Consider the following 22,500-nt stretch of genomic DNA (forward strand, 5'->3'; position numbering starts at 1 on the left):
CGGTCCGAGGCAGGACACCGGCTCCTTTGATAAATTTGTCCGAGTCAAAATATTCTGTCCTTTCATGACAAACCATCCGCACAGATCGACTTAGGGTGCGTTCGATTGACCGTATTCAGGAATACGAATACGCGGAATGGAAGATAGAAGTCCTTCGTTTTTACGGAGATTCACATTAAAATTGTCAAAGACCTACTAAAATGCTATTTTAATCTTATCTTTATTATCCTTGTTGCTTCAAAACGCTAGACATACCATTTTAAATCATCACTCCAAACAGGACCCTAAGGGTGCGTTCGATTGACCCTATTCCGGAATAAGAATACGTCAGTGGAGTAATTTAAAACGGCATGTCTGGTGTTTTGAAGAAACAAGGATAATAAAGATAAGTTTAAAACAGCATTTTAGGAGGTGTTTGATAATTTTAATGGGAATCTTCGTAAAAACGAAGGATTTCTAACCTCTATTCCATGTATCAATCGAACGCACCCTAAAAAGTGCCGTGCTCGCGGATTTTTCGGCTAAAACGGACTGTTTTGTCCTCAGTGCGGATCGACCCTTACACCTTGTTTACCCCCCAAAATTTTGCTTAGGCATTGTTTTCGATTTCTCTTGGCACATCTTCATGTCCCAGGAGAAAATGCAAACATTTTGGGAGGTAAACAAGATGTATTAGAGGATTTGAAAAAATTCCAGCAGAAAAGAATTTCCCGCGCTGCCGGCAGGCAGAGTGTTTTGGCGGGAAAGGAGTAGCACGCCCGGGCATGTCCAGTTGCAGCCGCAAACAGTTTCCGGACTCATCGTTTGTGATTTTTGTTAGTAGAGGTTGAAACGTGTGGTCTTTGTCGCAGTTTTTTACTTTACTTTTCTCTTGGGTAATTATGAGCCATAACATTGATTGCAATGAAAGGAAGAAACAAACCGGACGCTCCGTAGTGAAGCCGCGGCAGAGTACGAAGGGCCTGTTTAACAGCGAGAAGGGGAAATTCCAGACAACGGCCAGGTTTTACTTTGACGGTAGGAAAGTAGAAATACGAGTCAAATATCGTAGTCCGTGTAAAACAACGAAATTTTAACATTTCAGTTCAATTTTAGTACACATCCGGTAAATACACGTTTAAAATTTTTATTTTCACTCCCGAACATTTGCATTTTTGTTTTTCAGGCTACGTCACTCACATCCTCTCCCAAAGTGAATGGAGAAGTCGGCAAGCCCAGGGAATTTTAATTATCGTATGCCTCAGCTATCGGGGCAGAAATAAAACATTCCTTTACTGTTGCAGCTTCGTAACTGCCAGAAACCAGGCTTAGGGCTTCGAAAACCTCTCTTTCCCACACAGCAAGAGACAAATTTTGGTCTGAGCTTGACATGGGGCTCACTTAAGTAACCCTCGGAGACAAGATAAAAATCAAGGTAACATTATCAAAATTTCCACTTTCATCTCGTCCTTTCCAAGACGAGATAACAACGTATGCCGTATGATAGATAGCTAGGTGAGGGAGCATCTGTTTGACTAGTACTTCAGAACTTGGGTATTTTCTATGTTCAATTCAGTTAAAATGTTTGGTTGAAAGTCACATGGAATGATTCAACTGGGTTTTGGGGGCCACCTTTGAATGTCACTTTTCATACCACTGAGTGGTATAATTTTTTTTAAAATTATATTTTATCTCATTGTGTTGTGTTGTATTGCATTGTGATAATCCTTTTCTCTTAAAAGCCCCTTTGGGACGAGAAATATAAAGTATGTGTATGTATGTATGTATGTATGTATGTATGGTGTATGTTTAGTAGGTCTAGGTTGCTTTTGAGCTTGATTAGCATTAACAGTGTTAAATAACATGACATCCTGTCCCAGTTTGCTCGAAGCATGGTTTGCGCTAACCAGGGTTTGAGCAACTGGCCCCTCCAGAAATATATACTACAAGTACTATTACCCTTGCATTGAGCAACTCCACCAAGATAAAAAAAAATGATGATGAAAAACTCACAAACACAGGGTGACTTGGGGCAGGCTTGTGCAGCCAGAAAATACCACCAGATAGGCACATAAAATTTCCTAAATTTCAAACCTTAGCTTTTAGTTGAATGAATACAAAAAAATTGCCTGTGTCAATGTGCATCATCTATTTAACAGAAGGAACATTACAACCGCTGGAAATGTTCAGGTTGGAAGACATTTTCAGAGCTGAATATTGTTTTATACATCAGATGAAATCACTGGTCCACCATCACTTCCAAGTCACTGTATTAGAGGCCTATGTTCACCCAAAAAAACATTACACACTTGTGTTGTTGTTTTGAAATAGGTAGTTCCAGTGTTTTGTTTGGATAATTTTCAGATTTTCTGTCTTTGTGAGATTCAAAGCGGCGTGCAATGTCTTTTGGGTGAACTGTGGTATTTTGGGTACCTGCGGTATTCTTGCAGCAGCAAAACTATGTGAAGATATTCCTAAATCTCACAATTTCCATTCCCTTTCATATTACCAAACCTGCATTAAACCCTCAGTGAATGCAGTGCAGAAAACCTCACAAAGAGTATAAGGGAAGCTTATTTTTCAGTTTATATCCCCAATTGAGTCCAGAGCTGAACTTTGCTTAGTTTGTAGAGATCACTTACAAGTGCAGTCTAAATGATGGCCTTCATAAGCTTGGTCTGAATTTAATGACTTTTTTGCCCTGATTGGCAGGTAGGGATATGCAACAGACGCTAAATTCCACCCTGTAGACATTGCCACACTGTGGACAAAGTGGCTATGCATACTGCAAGGTATCTGCTCCTTACAATCTGCTGTTTGTACAATTTTTGTTTATTGAAGGCATTAATGTAACAAAACCAGCCTAATGATGCCAAACATAACATGATCATCAATGTTGTTGCATTTCACAAAAATGATAGTTAAATATATTTCTCTTAATGGAAAAATGTCATATATTAGTTTTCCTTTTTATCTAATTACTCAAAGAAATGAGATAAGGGAGTGAAATTTGCATGGCCACTATTACTGATATTAATATACAATAAACATGTTTGCTTTTTTCTTTCCACTAGCTAAAATTACCTTCCTAGATTCAATCAGGGTCTTTGCCTTTTACCAACAAACAAGATTTCAAATTATGATCAATACTACTTGCCAGTAGTAAGCTAAACATTCAAAAGAATACAGAAAGCTACTTCTAATCATGATACATTTACATCTTAGGGTATGACAGTACAGGTTGTTTGCCAATAAATTCCATGCACTCTTTGTTAAATTAAAATACTTTGCTCTGATCCTATATATCTGCTTTTTAGTTGAACTTATTGCACCAAACAATTTTGTTTGCCTATTTTGCCCGACTTATGCTTTTTGGCTGCATCAGTTGTCTTCACAACTTGAGACTGTGGTTTTTCAATAAATCCATCTTCTGTATAAGTGATCCTTGGTCTTCTTACTTGCTTTGACTTGCTCTTATCTACTGGATTTGCAAATGGGTCTTCCCAAGGCAACTGTGATATTGACTTTGATTGGATACGATGACTATTGCGAGATTTAGAGTCCTTTGGCACAGCTGAGTTTCTGTTCATCATGTGCTCCTTCCGTGCAGATATGTATGTCCCTGAGGAAGATCTCCTTTGACTGCTCCTTGGAGGGGCCGGAAGTGAACTTGGCTTCCATGTTAGACTTTCTAAAGATCTTGACAAAGGTCTCGAGCTTTCACCCTCACTAAAGTAGCTTTTAGACTTAATAAAGTCCTCAGTGTCTATATCATAATACTTAAATTGTCTTGCTTTTGTGCGATGTCCTGAACTTCTGGATGTCCTCGAACAATAGTCTGATGCATACCCAGAGACATGCCGTTCTTTTACCTTCGTATGCATACGATTTTTGTTGAAGTCTCGACTTGCTGAAGATGTTTCTGTGCCATAGTTACTATCCCTTTCAATTGTTCCATAGTTGCTATCTTTAGTAGATTCACTGTCCACAAGAGTTGCTTTTATGAAGTCACAGCTTTTCGCACTGTCAAACGTTTGTACTTTGTATGCTTTGTCAACACTGTCAAATGCCTGCCTAGTCCCGCAAGACATGTCCTGAAGGTTCTCAATCCTGTGGAATCTGCTGTCATATTGAAAACCAACATCATTGCCTCCATGGGTACTGACACTATCAAACACATCAGTCAAGTATCCTGAAGATGCTAATGCACCAAATGTGGTGTGTGATAGCCTTCCATGAGAGATTCCAATTGGAGCATTTGCAAGGCCCTCTCTCTCTAAATGACCAACCCTGTGATGGGATAGAAGGCAAGAATACCGACCAACACTATCACCATCTGTGCTTGGTTCATATGGAGCAGTAAGTCCTCCTGAAGCAGATGGGGTGCCAGAGGTCACATAATCAGACTCAAGAGTACCCAGATCAGAAGTGCACTCATGGGCATTATAGTGTTTAGTTTCATCCAAATGTGGGTGTGGAGAATATTTCTTATCCTCAGGGTAAATTACTGGCATCCCTCGACTGCATTCTGGAGAACAATAAATATCTCCATTCTTCGGTAGAAATGGCTGACCGAGGAGAGGTTTGCGGCAGTTGTAACAACAATAACATTCCTCAGTTGCATGCCAGTGCTGTCCATTGTGTTCCATTTGACTGGCATCTGGATCAATTGGCTTCCCACAGGCATCACAGAATTCAGCATACATTGTCTTAAAACAGTGGCAACAGAATGGGTTTCCATCCTTCATTATGTATCGCATACCTCCGAGAGGGCAGTCACATTCAAAGCAACAGAAATGATTAACATGCCAGCACCTGTCTTCTGCCTCTGTGCATTGCTCAGCAAAGATAATCTAGTGAAACAGTGACAAATACATTAGGAAAGGATACTAAATAATTTAAGTACGAAGGGCAATCAGATAGATGCTTTTGAAAATGGTCCACTTTCACTTTATCACTTACTTGTACAAAGACAATGGGAAGACTGGAAAGGAACAACCTTACATGTATCAATCTTAATTATTGGGAAGAAAAAACGAAATGGTAATTTACAGTGTAAGTGCAGCTGTCAACTTTCAAACCAGGCATAACCTAGTAAAACCCCAGCTAGTGCTCAAACTGTGATCCAAAAATGGTGCATTGACACAACCACAAAGGTTCCTCAAAGCCAAAAATAAACTTACACACCTCATCGCATGCAGCACATCTGGGTCTCAGGGTTTCTGCATGGTGTCTCCCACAGAATATCCTACCATCTTTGAAGCAGTAAATTAGATCCACCAAAAGCTCTTTACATACATAGCAGACAAAGCAAGCAGCATGCCAGCTTGTATTCTGACCTGCTCTTGGAGCAAATACTGCCATCGATCCTGGGCAAACACGATCGCCACACTGAAAGAAAAAAAGATAAGGCAAAAATAATGGAGCTTATCCTCTTCCTTTGTAAGTCAATGTTTGGTTATCATTTTTGTTCACTGCAGAATATAAGCAATTTCTCTTAACCCATTTCTTTCATAGATATTCAAGGACAGATCTAGGGTTTTAGAACCTTTAGCCAATAGATTTAATCATTTTGAAATTTTTTTAGCTTCTGACTAATAGCCGAGTGCAAAGCCAACGCGCCGGGGTTCGGGGCAACCTAGGCCTGGAGAAAATTTTGACAATTGGGTGCCATTTCCTGCATTCTGGTGAATTTTGAGCTGTAAATGTTTGCCCTTAAGGCATTGAAAAATTGCATAGTATAATAAGATTAAATACAGTAAGTTAAAAACACATAATCTGTTTGCGGCCATGTTGTTTAATGAAAATCTCGCAAACTATCGTAAAACATCGCGCATCAATACAATAAAACAGCAACACTGATTGGCTGGCTTTAGTACATGTAACCTCTCACAGGAAAAGGTACACTAATGACTTTCCTCGAAACGGGTTTTCCACACGGCTCCCTCACGGGTTGCTCACGGCTTGAGAAGTCGAGTGAACGAGTGGCACTGCACGACCAAACAGGTTCTCAGTAGTCCCACACGAGTGGTCGAAAATTTTACACGGCTTGAAAAAAATTATTTTGTACGAGTGGGTCAACATTTTGTTTGTGTTGCTATGATTTCACGGTTATCGTAAACGGCTCTTAAAAGCATAAAACTGTGCCAAAACCTTCCGATCTGCAAGAATATGTTTTTACATCTCTATGGTTTAAGCTATTCGCAGTTCCACAGATTAAAAGACCACTACAAGCAAAACAGACTTTCCCAAAGGATCCACCGAAACAGCAAGTGCTTACCTCACAACACGCTATCACAAGCCATAAACAAAGATGTAAAGAACTTTTTAACAAATTATGTTGAAGAAAATGCTGTCCTCCTTCCCGGAAGAATACCAGGATTTAAAAAAGATGAAATTCGCCTGTTGTCATTGTCCGAGACATAGACAACATAAATTTTGTTCGGAGTCACATGGTTGCCTACCTGGTTCAAACAAGTGGACTTTTCTAGCAAATGAGTGGGCATTTTTTTAAACGGCTGACCAGGTCGGTCACACAAGTGAGCCAAGCCGCGAGAACAGCTTAAAATTAAAACCTCACGGGTGTCACACGGCTTCCACACAGAATTCCGGTCATACACAGCAAGTCGTTAGTGTACGTTTTCGCGTGAGAGGTCACACATGACTATGGATTGAATCAACTAATGCACCAATGAAATGATTAATTTTGTCTTAACACCATAGTTGACAATCTGTTTGTATACATTCAAACAGGAAGCGAAATAACTCGAACCGTCTGCTTACAGTCATTAAGGTTTTAACTCTTAATTTATTACTTCTCACCAAAAATTTTAGTCAAATTACATTTTTATTCGCCATATTGGAGGACTAGTAGTCATATGCGAATTGGCAAGCATGCAGAGCAGTCCCTGATATTGACATCTTGGGCAGCCACATCCTTGCAAAGTATTCCCTCAGAAGAACCTTTGTCTACTGCCTTCCTAACCTTGGTTGCTCTTGTCACTCAGTTAATTGCATATTTTATTGACTTGTAAACACTGCTGACACAAGCACAAACACAGCTGTGCAGTCAAATTGAACAGGCTTCTGGCAATTTTGGAACTTTCAGTGATCCATATTTAGTATCTTTCTGGTAAGAAACCCACGCAAGCTTGCAACTTTCTTGTCTTTATAACCCTACTACCTTGACTACTTGAGCACACAGCAACTTATTTGACAAGGTTATCAACAAAAATCACTTTTCACTTAGATATTCTTACCTCCTTACAGCTGTATCCTTCTGAAACCTCAGGGACCTGCTTTACAACGCCTCGATCTAAAGCGTCTCTTTTCCTCAGTGCCACAAAGATTCGCAGTTCTCTTTTTTCCTCATCAGTTAGGCCATTACAAAACCGTGCTTCACTATCATAAGGTGGGAGTTGGACAATGATCTGTTTATTGCGATATCTTTCTCCGTGGCTGTCAATGTATGGAACCTTTTCTTCTGGTAGTGCACTCATGTAGGCATGTACCTAAAATGATGGTTGGTTTGTCACATTATAGCGGTTTTCAATTGAGTGTCGAAAGTAATTAATGAAGTGCTTTCGTTTTGCATTACTTCACTAAGTTATTGGTTATCGCACCACTTTTTCAACCAATCATAAGTGAAACCAAAACCAGTCGTGGCTCACCCGTGCACATTTTCCCGAGCTTTGTATCGGCTACATATGATAACTTCGAGTTCTGATTGGTTTACTGGATTGTCTCCATCCTTTTTTCTTGGCCAAAGTAATTACTTTGGTTTTGGCTTTACAACACACGATTGAAACTCGCTCTAACCACTTTGTGCCTGGACATTATTGGTTAACTTGTTCACAACATTCCCAATTGAACAATAACTGTCTAGCTTTTAAGAGATTTATTGAGAACTCAAATCGTCACAAATTTCAGTCGCATTCAATGAGCATCTTATCAAAATGTGCTATACGCCTTTGCTGAAATTTTCTGACAACATTGGACACGTTGGAGCATAAAGCACCTCATCTTAGATAAACTGAACAAACACTGATGGTACAATTTACTATGCCCAACCACCCAACAGTTTTTACTTTGGATTGCCAACAGTTTTTCTGGTCATTGTCAGTGATTCCCATACTGCCAAAAGCATCTGGTAAGGATAAGACACTACAGCAGAAAAAACAAAAAATACACTTGTGAGGAAGAAATTTCCTGTTTTCAGGCTGCAGGGCTGGAGTCATGGTGAGAGCACTTGCCTCCCACCACTTTGGCCCGGGTTCGATTCCCAGACTCGGCGTCATATGTAGGTCGACTTTGCTGGTTCTCCAATCTGCTCTGAGAGGTCTTTCTCCGGGTATTCCGGCTTTCCCCTCTTCTCAAAAAAAACATTTAATTTCATTTGCCTTACTTTCAATGTTGATTTCAGTTTACAGTGTCCCCAATTAGTGCTCCAGTGTTAGCAGACTAGAGTAGACACTTAAAGTTTCTTTCCTTTTTCTTTTTCACCAACCTGTTCAGCTTTTAATCCAGGTGGAACCCATGCATATTCATCTAAAGCACAACCACTGTCGTCATCGCTGGGGAATCCAGAATAGTTTGCATCTCCTAAAAATAAACTCCGTCCTGCCCTAGCATCATCCACAATAATATTATGATCCTCTCTTGGGCACTTACAATGCTGGCAAATTTTCCTGGAGTTTAAAAATCGATATTTCTCCATTAATGTTAACTTAATTTAAGACTAACATTTCAAACATGAAATGGATAGCAAACTTGATATCAAAGACAAAATTAAAGTAAGCAGTAGTATCAAATCAAACTTCTGCTGTTTAAAATTAATCAGAACTAACTACCGGTAATTGGAAGTTACTCTTTCTAACTGCCCTGTTTTACTCCCTTGGTAAAGTTCCGTGCCTTCTGATGAATATTTTGAAGAAATATGCAACTCTTCAGACATGTCTCTCAACAACTTCTGATAATATTTGACATTAGGCACTTAAAAGGTGTCATAAAAATCATTGAATCCTCACGGATTCTCAATATTTTCTCATTTACGTTAAGCTGCATCTTGACTGAGCCCTATTTTTATCCTATTTTCAACTCAAAATTACCCTAATGCACAACATCTAGTGATCAACTGTTAAAGGAAAAATAAATGTACTCAGGTCGAGATAAGTTAACAAGAACAGACTTGTTCAAGAAATATTCCAATTAATTACACCATTTCAAGAATTGAAAATCTTGTCACCTATTGTGTTACTGACGGAGGAGAAATTAGCATTCCAACCAAAAGGATTTAAACTTTCAAAATGTTTAGGTCAAAGGGGGAACTCGGGCATCCCAAACCTTCTACATGTAAGTCTTCATTCGAAGATGTTCATTTAACGGTAATCTTCTTCAAGACTTCACACAATGTACTGAATGTAGCCTATCCTTCATAAACTTCTCAGCTGTTGAGGGTGTTGCCTCGTTCTGTACTTACAAGATCTTACAACACTCCTGTCACATTTGGGTAGTTAATTTTCCAAACATAGCAATAGATGTCTAAAACTTAGAAATAATCTTAAATGTTTCTAGTGAGAACAATGTTCTGTAAATGACAGCAACTAAACTAATCCTTTTTCTTCGGAAAAAACTCAATTTTATACTTGATGTTTACTGCTGAGAAGTTAATTGAGAGGACAATATTTAAAATTGAATTTAAATTAAATTTTATAAAAACATCTTACTTTTCACTGCGTGCCAGAAGAACAACAAAAAAAAATGAGAATAGGAAGAGAAACGAGGCAACAACAAGTAGAAATTAAAAAATATACAAGTCTATATTGAAACCGTGTGTATTCCCAGCATCCAGAAACAGCAAATGAATATCGTATGGCGAATAGAAACAGTTACCTCTTGAAAATATCAGCCTGGTGAAAAGTGTGAAAAGCACTTTTTGTGTTTTAATTACAGGCGTTTCTCTTTTAAAATCATGGGGGTCGTCAATATTTTTGTTCGGAAGTTAAAACAAACGTTTAGATGACATTAATATTTAGAGGAGGATATAAAAGCCGATTTGAGGAAACCTCGTCGACTTAAAACGCAAAACCGATTTTTTTATTATGCATATAATGTAATTGTCGGAGGTTGAGTTGTTGTTTCAATTCTTGTGAGAAAAAAGACCACACAATCGGCTTAAAGAATCGCGAAAGGAAACTTCCTCTAGAGTGGAAAATAGCAGTTAACGAAAAGAGTAATAATAATTATGTTTAAGCTTCAAAGAAAAAAGATTTAAGATAAGGATGATCATTGTCGCAATCGCAACTAAATCTAACTGCTTAATATTTTTTATCACTGTAAGCCACTTTGAATAGGAATTTTCAAGAGTAGAAATGAACAGATAACGTCGTATTTTAAAGGATGCTGCGTGTTTAAAGATCACATGTGTTAGATCCCAAACTTACTCTTCCACTCACTTCCGAAATTGTCATTGTTTTCATGTGGTGTTATCGTCCACAAACGCAAATATTAACAATCCGTTTACAACAGCCAATATTTTTATTTCAAGGCGAGTTGGAAAATTAATTGCGTTTTAATGGTGTGCGATAAACAATGTCCTTTGGAAAGAAAGGTTGATATTTTGTATGGTCTATGCAGAAATGAGAACTAAGCCATGTAAATTAAGTTGTCATTTCAAAGGACTAAAATACGGGGGTTTTTCATGGCATCGTCCTCATAAACAATTCGAATAAAGTAATGTCAAAATCGCCAGAATTTGCTACATCGCCTCAGGCGTGTTATACACAAGAGTAAGGGATACATGAAGGATGCCCTTAGGGTCTTGTGCATTTTCAACTTGAATAACCGAGAAAAAACAGATTTCCCAAAGTAAATCGCTAGTGTGAGAAAAACGGCCTTGAGTAGAAAGGCAAATGATTAACAATTACGTCAGCCTTAGTCATTTTCCAAATTAAAAAATCAGTTTCTGAAGACTCAAAACAGAAATCAAATTCTTCGTAACTTGATGAAGGGGCGCATTTGTTATCTGTATTTGGGACGGGTGACGTTTTTCGAATCCCTCCTTTGCTCAACGCCTCCTTCGAGGTTACAGTGCTTCGTGTCGCCCTGCTTTTACGCGGGCAATCAAAGGCATTTTTAAGGTATTTTTCGCGGCAACAGAAGTCGATCCGCCGCAAGGTTTTGTCTCGAGCCTACGCACTATCTCAATCAGCAAGTGACAAATGGCAATTCTCAGCAGCGCACGCCAAGCAGTCTCCGGACGAGGATGTATTACAACGAAAACAAGACTGCTGTTCTGCTGTTACGAGATTAGGCGTCATTAAGTGCATACTCGAGTTCACCTCAGCTATTTACACACTGTCGCCGCGAAAAAAAGACACTGCATCGATGTTTCGTGGAATTTCGTGTGGTGATGCCCTGTACGAAAAAATAAAATTTCCACCCGTCTGGTCAGGAACTGACAGCTCTGTCGACCGCGTCACCTTCTTCCGACTTTTGTAAAATTCGAAAAACGGCCGAAGAGCTTTATCCATCCGGTTAAGTGTCTCTGCTAAACACATTTGTTTTGATCGAATTGCCTCTTTACTCAGAACAATTCTTCCGATTCGCATTAATGCTAAGGATGGGTACACCGCTGCGATGGATGAATGACCTAACGATACTAAACAAACAAACTGCGAGTGTCTCAAGGATAGATCCGAGACTATTTTAATTTGCTAAACCCATTTGCTCGCTAATAAACACGGAAATCGATCCGCGCCTTTCGAAACTAACATGTGGTGAAAGAAACTTAAATTGTGAATGTTTGAAAAACTTGGTGCTTTTATCCGAATTACCAAAAGACAAAAAAACAATCGAAGACTGTAAAATTAGCGTAACTATAGTTTCATGTTGAGTCTACCAACAAGAAACACTCGACTGTCATCCCTTGGTTTAAAGGAGTTTAAGAAAGAACATAGCTTCTTACAAAGAACTGAAGATTGATCTTTTTGGCTTGACGCCCTGATACCTCCATTCCGTATCTTAAATACCTATCTAATCTTTTGGACGAAGCCACTGGTAGAAGCCTTCTGCTGGCGTCCCGATTGTCGAATACACAAAATTCCAAAGCACAATATCGCCAATTATCCCAAAGGAGAATGGCTATATACTTTCACCCCGGGACAAACAGGTTGTGATTTATTTTGGAATAATGTGTCGTTTTGCGGCAGCAATACATTCTCGCTGGGAACAAACTAACCCAGTCGATTACGTACCGTGTTCAATTCAAGCCCTGTTGCTTATTTCAGTGAAACTGCCCTTTACTTACCGCCAATAATGGGCTGAAAACCCTGGACATAGCTCGCGGCAGTTGTTGCACGTCTTTGTGTTGTCTTCCTCATGAGCCACCATACTCTGTTAAAATCATAAGCAAAACGCGTTGTCAATTGATGTGATCTTTACCACAGTCCTCAATAGCGAAGAAGACTCTGTTTTATCAGCAGCGTAGATTTTCAAGAATTCTCGCATCCTACCGACAACATTCTCGTCTTTTTCATCATGTTCAGTCAAAATTTTCTCTTACAGTGCAGTACAGTCAAGTTTTTGTCCAACACGCTTGGGTCGGTAAACGAACCCCTTACTAATCACATCAAGGATCAATGGTTTACAGAGCTCACCGACAAGACAAGGCCAACAAACGTGCACTACGTTACTGAACAGTAAAATCAATATAACCTTTTGAAGCGTGTGATTGACACACCAAGATCGTAATTAAAACGCAGTCCAATCAGATTCGTTGGTGCGCATTCCGCATTGTCAACACACTTCCTAGCAATAGACGCTCTGCTTCGTGAGAACGAGGGAAACATCGTGGGACAAAGAACACTTGAGTCCCCCCGGGGAGGAAATTCCTGTCCACAAGTTTGACCTGCTGAATTCATTTACCAGTCTGGCCAGGGAAACACAACAGTGAAAGCATCAGAAAGAAGAAATAAATTTAATATGCGTAAGAAGACAATGCTAAGGGTTGAGCCAATCGTAGGCGTGAATTCATTATCATTAGTTAACACTCGAGAAAACAAATGATACAAAACCCCTGTTGAAAAAGATTTGTAATGAGTTACGTTTGTATACAGAAGACAAACATGTTCGATAAATTTTTGCATTCCTAAAAATATGTAAGTGCGCGTGGTTAAGTCGACAATGAAACTCCCGCTGTTTTGATGATAGCGACAAAGTAATGCACTTGTGAGCAGAAACATCCAAGACTGAGAGGGGATGGCTAATGTCGCACTAAAATTAAGAACTCCTTTGTATATTTTACGTCGGATCCCTTTGCCGATGTTGTGTGCACTGTTATGTTGCCTGATTTATCCAAACAAGCGTATCAGCAGGGAACAGGTGAGAGAGGCGTTTAAGGAATCTACCGAAATCATGCGATAAATGAGAGAGTCCGTTGCCTAGTGAGATACTAGTGCAAGGTAAGAATGCACTTTAATGGCGAGTGACCTCAACGACATTTATTTCATGCTTGCAGCATCGATGAAAAAGTAACTCTGAAGTGCATTGGCGATCAAATGGTGAATGTGTAGGCCTGTCTGTTAAGATTCTATGCGCATGAAACTGTACGAAATGTATAATGTGAAATCGGGTCTCGTGGACGGGATTGCTCTTCATCAAAAACGAAAACTTCAATCTTTTCCCAATTTGCGTCCACCCAGCTTGAGCTCGATTTGCCACATCGAGAAACCGATGTTAAGTGAATTGTAAGCGAGAATTACTGTGCTGCTATTCCATGGTCAATTACTTGTGAGATTCAAGTCTTGTACATCTCGTAGCCGAAACAAAGGCAACAGCACATGACTGCTAAGTTGATCGTTTTTGTCTAAAGGATCGGGCAAGGTCAGACGACAGTTGCACGTCTGTTGTGACAAGCACTTCAATGACAAAAAAGTATAAATAAGAACCTCTTTCTGGGACGTGATTGCTGCTTAGAGATTCAGGAAATTGGAAATCGTAGTTGGTCACTGTAAGGGGGTCTGTGTATCTCGACTTGTCAGTTATCGTCAGTATCGTCTCACCTTGGGTTCGGTTTTCAGCAGCCATGGACTCTTTGTTTGTCAAAGTTGATTTTTGCCGGCGCCCACAAAATTGATATCTCATCAAAGAGGTGTATGTTTTTCTCCCAGGATTAAGGGAACAACATTGCTTATTTCAGAAGTAAATAATTTTGTTGGGAAATAAGCCAGTGAAGATGAGTGTTTGAAGCACGCGCAACAGTCGTTGCTATCTTCAATTTTTAGAAGCCATTTTTGGTGATAACGATACCCCAGTTTTGATCAAATATGCAAGTTGATTTGCTTGTTTCAGAACTCACCCATAAAACATATCCTCTGTGATTCGATTCGGAAAAAAAAACGAACTCGAAATCAATGGATGCGATAAATGCTCGGTAAAAGAAAAGAAACCTAGAACCACAGTGGTTGTTCCTTAAACGGAGAGGATGCAATCGGTCATTACTCCGGCTTTGGGGTACATAGTTGTTCCTTTCAAGCTGATCCAAAGCTCCTTGACTCTCAAAACCCGTAGAAGGCTTAGAGCTTTTCTCAATGCCAACGAAGTCCTGTTCATGCGCCCATTTTGTGTCTCAATTCGATGTACCTATTTGTTTAACCGCTCCCGGTCCTCCCGATTAGTAGTCAAGTGGCGTAAAGCGCCTTCACGTCAGAGAATTCGATGTAGGGAGTGACGAGTTTGGTAATTGGAGCAGATAAGGGAAAACCACTGCTAAATGTAGTGAAATCCTAAGATCTGGCACATTTGATGTTAATTTGGCATCAGTATGGTTTAATGAAGACAGCACGCCGACAAAGGAAATTGTTTTTTCCGGATACTCTCATCTAAGACCAATAAGGAGTGTCTTGTTTAATGCAAAAGTCTAGTGACATCTTTTTCCCCAATGAACCCCAACCTTAAAATACAACCAACTGCGTTGTTATACCAGTTCAATTAAATTGTAAAAGGTTGTGTGCCATCTGTCTCCTTGGGGTTAACCGTTAGCCTTAAAATGGCCGAGCTATAGAAGATGAGTCTCCCCAGTATAGCTCACTGGTAGAGCCATACGAACTTGTATTCAGAATGCGTGATGTGTTGGCCACACCGGGTGGGTGTTATGGTGAGTGCTAAACACACCCGCCTGGTATGTTAGCTACGCCATGGTGATGAGGCCCAGCAAGGCCGAAACAGCTGTCCATGGCTGGTAATTTACCGGGTGAAATGGTTGTGCGCATGCATGGTGTGTTGGCCACACCGGGTTGGTGTTAGCGTGTGTCACCTTGCTTTTATTGTTGTTATGGTGAGTCACCTTGCTTTTTTTGTTTAGTAATGAGAAGGTCGTCATTTTAGGGCAAGAGGCCACTATGAAATCAACAATAATTTAACTTTCTACATATTAGTGGCTGTGAACTCCGAAGATTAAAAAGAAGTATTTTGCACTATAAGAGATTCCAGTATTGTCAGTATTATTCTTGTGCCATCCATACCATTAGAGGTATTATGCAGTTATCTATTATGAGATGATCGTGAAAGCAATATTCTGATATGTTATAATGATTAACTGAAACGGAAAAGCTGATCATCTTGTACAATGTTAAAGCTTCATTGAAGCCAAAAGCACGTCACCAGGTCAAGCTTAAGGACACCACGTGTACGCATGTGCCAGTGTAACTATTCGAAAGACCGTAGCCAATCAGATTATACGGCAAGGCCAAATATAATGCAAACTCGGTCCATGTCTTTTACAGTGCTGGTTTCACTATCGTCGGATTATCAAGTAATTTCATTGGATCCTTCGTTTTCGTTGAGAGTCCTTTTGTAATGAACTTTGAGGAAGCAGAGCCTTTAATTGGCGAACTCCGAAAGAACCGAAAAGGTTCTAAGTAATGAAAACTTGATGCCAGCTGGTTTGCCGTGTTTAATGTGTTTTCGATGCCGTGATCGCATCCCAGTGGGATGGAACAGCTTTTAGATTACTGCGTTGTGAGTCTTGTGATTGCTTGCCATAAGATGCGTGAGTTGCAACCATAAGTTGGCTCAACCACAGGTGTTTTTTTTCTTTTTCTTCACTTTACGACGAAACCGACAAATGAAAACTGAACCGCACCGATTAAGAATATTTGGCAAGCAAGCCAGTTGTTTGGAGTCTGACGAATGTCTGGATTATATTCAAAAACCTGCACTGAATATGGGTCTATCACGATCTATTCCCCCTTATGCTTACCAATATACCGGTCGACGGCTATAGCTCTCTATAATCAAAACTAACCAACAACTTACATTTTCTACTCGGCAATCTTTCCTGTGTTTCCGCATCGGACAGAGTAAATCGAATCAATGGCCTCGTGGTTTAATACGCCAGTCTACTCACCAAGACTTTCAACGACGAGCAAGTAAATCATGACTCTCTCGTTAAAAATTAATGATTAAAATGAAACTCAAGCGATATTACACAAAAGAAGCTGGAGGATACACCTGCTGTAATGGGATACTAAGGAGTCACATAGTCTCTGTTTTGAAAGTAATCGATCTCTGGTCTTAATTTCGTTCTTTCAGCCTTCATCTTTTAAATGAAAACAAGGCCTTAATCAAAATGAAAAGGAACTGAATAGCCGTGTTGTAGGACTGATTCGCATCATCACATTTCCTCTCTAGACTCTATGCACCCTTGCTTGATATGCTTTAATATTTGGAGGCTTTTATTTCGTGGGGGTTGAAGTCGAAAGATGTAATTTGGAAGCGCAGATGTGCCCGCATACTTTTAAATTGAGACTTTCTAGCAAGTACTTTAATGAGTTGATGCATTTTCAATTTTACTTCCACGTATCTTACTGATCGTGTTCTCATTTTGCAGCTTTTTACTAACTCTTGGGGAAAGGTAAATGAAAAAGGCAGATGTGAAACGTGACGAATGTTAATGAGTTTTTCATCAAGTACCTTGTCGATTCTTTGCCACTTCCAGTTTTCCTCACACTTCCCAGTGTTGATTTAGGGCGATCTTTTTACATTCTGTGATCCACATTAGTATGAAATCGTTTTTGATCGATAAAGACGGCTTTGATAGATTGTGCTTTACCATTTCTTCGCAATTTACAATAAGAAGTTTGAAAGATATGTCCATTTTTTAACAAATATCTTGTGGGCGGCTTTTTGTTACTTTTGACACCATAAAAATGAGCTGGCGGCCTGTAAATTTTCCATTCAGCGTCTGTGATCGGGAGCGAATGGCCCCATCAAAGTGCACTTTAGCTTTCGTGCTCCCATATCTTGTTTCAGTTTATCTCTTTGATCGTGCTCTCATATCGTGTTTCATTGTGTGTCACTTTTCGGGTGAATACCAAATTGCTCTTATCCGGAGAAATTTTTGCCTATGAACGTTCTTCATGCAGAGGAATGAACAACGAAATACGAAGGCTGCTTAAGAATAGCGCTCACATGCTTTACATGGGTAGAAAATAGCACTTAACATTATCCTCCAATACTTATAGTGAATTTTTTCGAAACCAGTCAATGGAAATTGCTAATCTATTTAATTAAGCCAAGCAGTTTTCTGGCTCAAATGTCACGCCACCACAATTAGCATTGTTCTAGTTATTTGTGTGACATAGAAACTTTGAACATTTAGGGAAGGGCTGTTTTGAATTAATTGCGAATAATGATCGTTTAGTGGTTGTAATGAAGCTCAAGTGAACTATAATTAGAAGTTTTAGAACCTTAACAGGAGGGAACAAAAGCATGTTATGAATTAAGAATTTATTAACAACTTTTGGATTACAGCTTATTGAGGTCTACTGAGGTTCAGGTGCCTTGATGTTGAAGACCTCGTCCCAATTTACAAATGCCTTCCTTATACATTCTACTCAGTCTTCCATGCTTTTTCTTCACCTAAAATTCAGTCATCGTCGGCGGCTTTTTTGCCTGTGTACATGCATTTTTAAAAACAATTTCACGCTCACTTAGCCCATCAAACAATACACACGAAAATTAGCATGGCTAAGTGGATAAGACTGGGGTGTTGTTTATCGGCTTCAGTCTTAAATAACCCGGTTCCTGACTATCTGCATCGCGCCAAAGTGAGCTTTCTCCCTGATAAATGTATCGGTTCTCTTTTCTTTTTTCCATTTATGATCTCATTAAGATTCCATCATAAGATTTTTCAGAAGCAGTTTCCACCATTTTCATCTTCTTTGTATTCTTTGAATAATCTTGGGCATAAATGGAGGATCGGCTCTCACGTTGCCTCACTTACCAAGTGAACGACTGGGCATGTCCTTTAAATAGCCTATATATTTGCCTATCAGGTGTTTTAATAAACCGCTAAAAGTGCGAATTACCGAGGTAGAACTTCAATATTTTGTATACATTGATTTATCGATCAATTTAACATCTGTGCTTTGAAGATATGCTAATCACCAGAGAAATTTATTAAAGAAGCGTCTTGATTTCCGATACGCAGTCGTGGCCCAACCCCGGTTCTAGAAGTCCGTTGATAAGTATACAATAAACTAAGTCCGTGTGCGTGCTGATAACACAGAATTAAAAAAATACGCCCGACATCCAGGGTATCTGAGACCATAGTTAATAGATGTAGGCTGGTTATGAAACTCGACAAGTTTCTTTGTTTCATGTTTTTGTTTGCTTTTTTGGCCTTGACCCTGCACAAAACCCAATCAACAGCTTCGACTAATTTCTTGCGAACCAAAAACAAAAGATTGTGCAGGGTCACGGTCGGTTCAACATCTAATTGCCACTGTATTGTTCCTCCTTTTGAAATTCTCAGGGTTTCATAACCAGTCCCTAGATTAACTATGCTGAGACCAGTGATATTTGGGTTTTCAGAACCACGGCTATTGTAAGAAAATTTAAAAGGCCCTTCCTACATTGGGGCGAAACAGCCGGAACGCAACAGTATCCTGTTTCATAGTAGACATATGCGCTGGAAAAAATCCTTACAACCGTATCGCTTCTAAATCATACAAGTGGCCTTAAAACCCCTGTATTAATTTCAATTTTGCCGTAGGCCCTTTCAGTGGACAACAGAAAGGCAAGAGAGTGAGGCGGAGTCTTTCATGCTGCTGAACTCACACTTTTCAGCAGCTTTTGGCTTTTGGCGCGTTATCAAAGAAGTATTGCTAAAAGTAGGGCTTTCTCAGTTGAAGCTCTTAGTATGATGATTCTGGTCGTCTCCGAGAGAATTTTCAGTCACGCGTCTCAAGCGCAAAATTAGGACGCATGCAGCAAGTCACGAGAAAAGAGTTCGCACTGCAGTATCTATCAAACTACTTAAAGCGCGAAATTCTTGTTATGGATGTTTCTTTACAAATTTAACTTGTCGACCGGTATCGTTAAGTTGAAAGAGCATCGAAGTCGAGGGTTCGACTTCGCCGGGTCGGACCATCACTCGTGATCCTTGAGGGGAAACTATTTCCTTCGTAATCACATCTGCAAAGAGGTCCGTACTCTCCTCGGATAAGGACTTTAAATCGTAAGCCCCGTTTCACAACCTTATGCGGGACACATTGTTCTCTAAGAGTAGGACACGGAGTTGCTGACTGATTTGTGACCTGGACCGTCAAAGTTAGCATTACCGGGATTGTATTTTAAATTGCGCCTCCACACAAAACCAGTGAAAACAAATAAACTTTTTAATAAAGAGGCAGAAGTGAATTCCTCAATGTCCTCAGTGCATGAATTGACTCTCAAGCTATAGCAGAGTTAGTACATGCTATCTGCCACGTCTTATTTCTGCCCAATCTAGTTTTGTGGGGTTTCTTTCACACCATTGTGGAGTAGGAAGAAATAAGGTGAATTATTTGACTTTTAAGTTCCCAGTTTTGTCAAAAAGTTAATTGCCGATTTGTAGGAGAAGAGACAAGAATACTATTCACTCAAAATAGTCGGCCATTTCTGACCACTGTGACGTAAACAGCAGTACACTTTGTTTGCAGGCAGAGAAGTGGCCGGGGTATCTTGAATTTCATCCCAGAAAAAAAAGAAGTTGGAGTTGAGTTATCTTAAGACATGACACCGCGTACCGCGTACCGCGTACCGCGTACCGGACTGTCACGCGGGAGGTCGCGAGTTCAACTCCGGCCGGACCAACACTCAGGGTTTTTAAATAACTGAGGAGAAAGTGCTGCCTTTGCAACTACATCAGCAAATGGTTAGACTTTTCAAGTCTTCTCGGATAAGGACGATAAGCCGGAGGTTCCTTCTCACAACCCTTCAATGTTAATAATCCTGTGGGACGTAAAAGAACCCACACACTTGTCGCTAAGAGTAGGGCACGTAGTTCCCGGTGTTGTGGTCTGTCTTCTGTTGTGTATCATGGTTGGGAGGGTAAAAAAGGGGCCACAGTAATTGGCGCAAGCTGTTGTGGCGCTCTGCCACCTTGACTGGCAAAGTTAATAAATAAAATAAAAATTAAGCTAAACGGGATTGAAAAGTTGCTCTCTTTGGTTTGATTTTTTGGTTCTCGCCCGGAGTGATGAGCAGTATTTCTCAATCCAAATGCTAATGTTGCATTCACTTGTGGAAAAAAGCTTCAAGTGTCAGCTTTTATCCTCGTGGAATGTCTTTATTGAACTACCGTAAATCGACAATATTCAAAGCATAAGATTTATGTAATTTTTATGCAGCTGTAAAGGACTGAGCAACTCAACCCGTACAGCGATGTGGACCGTTGGCATCACGTTCTATGCTAAGCCAGAAACTGCATACACAAGCTTCTATCCAAATGCACGTGAATACCGATATCGACATATTTGAAATTTCAAGTACGCCTATATGTCGTCAGCGACAGCAATCATCGGCGGTTTGGAGACGCATTAGCGAGTGAATCATAACGTATTTTAATCGTTTAAGTCCTTGGTAAGACACTTAAATAATATGCACGTTCTTTTTAGGCCTTTTAACAGATATAACAACACAAAAATGAATAACAGAAAAGAAATCGCTTGAATTAATCTATTTTTAATTTTACCCTTAAGCTCAATCTCCTTAATTTTGGCATTACATGTTGACGGCTATTGGAGGAAGCTTAAACTCCAATTTTTGACGTTTGTTCAGCCGAGGCTTATTGTCTGAATCGTTTTGTAAAATCCAATCACCATGAAACGTTCCGAACAAGGAACTTTTTCAGCGGATGCGTCAATCATACGAAACATTTTTTTTCCCTTCCGAAATTCTGCAAACGGAATTAACCTAACCAAAACTTCAAAACGTACGGGAAGAGCGATTGCTTTGCTCGTGAAATGTTATTGTTTAGCATCTTTCTCGTTAACCTCAGCGTCACATTTCTAAAGTTCCTCAATTTGTTGATCTGCGACGTCGGGCAATAATTGCTGTACACGCACCATGGGGGGCCATATCTTCAGCCGTATTTTACACCCACTAGGTGTCCATAATGGAAAATAGACTATTAAGATCCTATCAATGAATTGGGGGTTTTTGTGGCTAATTTTGTTCCCCATGAATGCCATATCGAGAACACGTAGTAAGGCTAACTCAAATAAGACTTGTCGACGTAGGCACTTACTTGAGTGCCACCCTATTACTAATGTATATTGGTCTAGGATGAACGGTTCATCGGTTTAATAACGAGATTTCATTGTCTTTCAATAGCTCCATTTGAGTTTTACACTACTCGCGCGAAAAACGACAACTGACTCCGTCCATTGATTATGGCAATTATTTCACGCTACAATGTATTAGTTTTATTCAAATTTCGTGGTTTTTCAAGCCAGCGTTTTTTAATACAGTTAGTCTTATTCAAAACACGAGATTTCCTTTGTTGCGATTTTATAAACCATCAGTTTTTATTTGAATGAATTGGCGATGAGGGTGTACTTTGCCGAAATTTCGAAGGAGTCCTTTCGTAGGCAGCGTTGCATAGTTGAAATTATACAGTAATTACTACCGTCTCTTTTTCTTTTACAACTCGCGAATAAAAACAAATGATACGTTCGATCACAATACATAAGTGAATTGCAAGTACATTTCTCCTTCTTTCATGATCGAATCCTTTTATTGACCCATGAAGACAAAGAATATTCCAATTGCGTCAAGTTGCCTCGAGCGCACTTTTGTCGCTATGGCAGATGCTACATGAAGAGGCACGAAACTAAAAATTTACCGTTTGCCTTCTATATAACGCATTTTGAGTTTTAGAAAGCAATTTCCTCTGGCTGTCTTTTTGTAAAAATAACACGAGGGCAGTAAATTTATGAAAATGTACTCACACTAGCAGTTTAACCAAATCCAGGTCATTTCGAGACTTAGTATGTTCAACTGATATCGATGACTTAAGAGTTGCACTTGTGTACACTGCGTCAGAACTTTCTTAACCCAGTAATATGAAATGCATGCTCATCGGATTAGTAGTTCTCTTACCTTCGTATTCCAATCACCAAACTCTTAAGAAAGCCCTTTGTTAGATGGAGGCTTTGTAAAGAAACCCGTGACCTCCTTTCTCTCCTTTTTGTACGC

General features: G+C 39.7%; 1 protein-coding gene across 4 annotated transcripts in view; it reads right to left on the reverse strand.

Annotated features, from left to right (window-relative positions):
- Positions 1-2,795: 2,795 nt before the first annotated feature.
- LOC137999852 (prickle planar cell polarity protein 3-B-like) overlaps positions 2,796-22,500 on the reverse strand; it is a 19,793-nt gene continuing 88 nt past the window's right edge. The window contains exons 1-6 of one of the 4 annotated variants that reach the window (XM_068845797.1): positions 22,405-22,500; positions 12,287-12,372; positions 8,486-8,666; positions 7,239-7,490; positions 5,167-5,370; positions 2,796-4,832 (exon numbers count right to left, since the gene is read on the reverse strand). The exon at positions 22,405-22,500 is cut by the window's right edge and continues 88 nt beyond it. In XM_068845797.1, the coding sequence (XP_068701898.1) occupies positions 3,303-4,832; positions 5,167-5,370; positions 7,239-7,490; positions 8,486-8,666; positions 12,287-12,369 (2,250 nt within the window). In that variant the 5' untranslated portion in view covers positions 12,370-12,372; positions 22,405-22,500 and the 3' untranslated portion in view covers positions 2,796-3,302. Of the gene's footprint in view, positions 4,833-5,166; positions 5,371-7,238; positions 7,491-8,485; positions 8,667-8,828; positions 12,263-12,286; positions 12,373-12,491; positions 12,673-16,293; positions 16,417-22,404 lie in introns of those variants that run through there. The other 3 variants (XM_068845794.1, XM_068845795.1, XM_068845796.1) reach the window with 3 other exon arrangements.

This window comes from Montipora foliosa, chromosome 4 (genome assembly GCF_036669935.1).
Source record: "Montipora foliosa isolate CH-2021 chromosome 4, ASM3666993v2, whole genome shotgun sequence".
NCBI lineage: Eukaryota > Metazoa > Cnidaria > Anthozoa > Scleractinia > Acroporidae > Montipora > Montipora foliosa.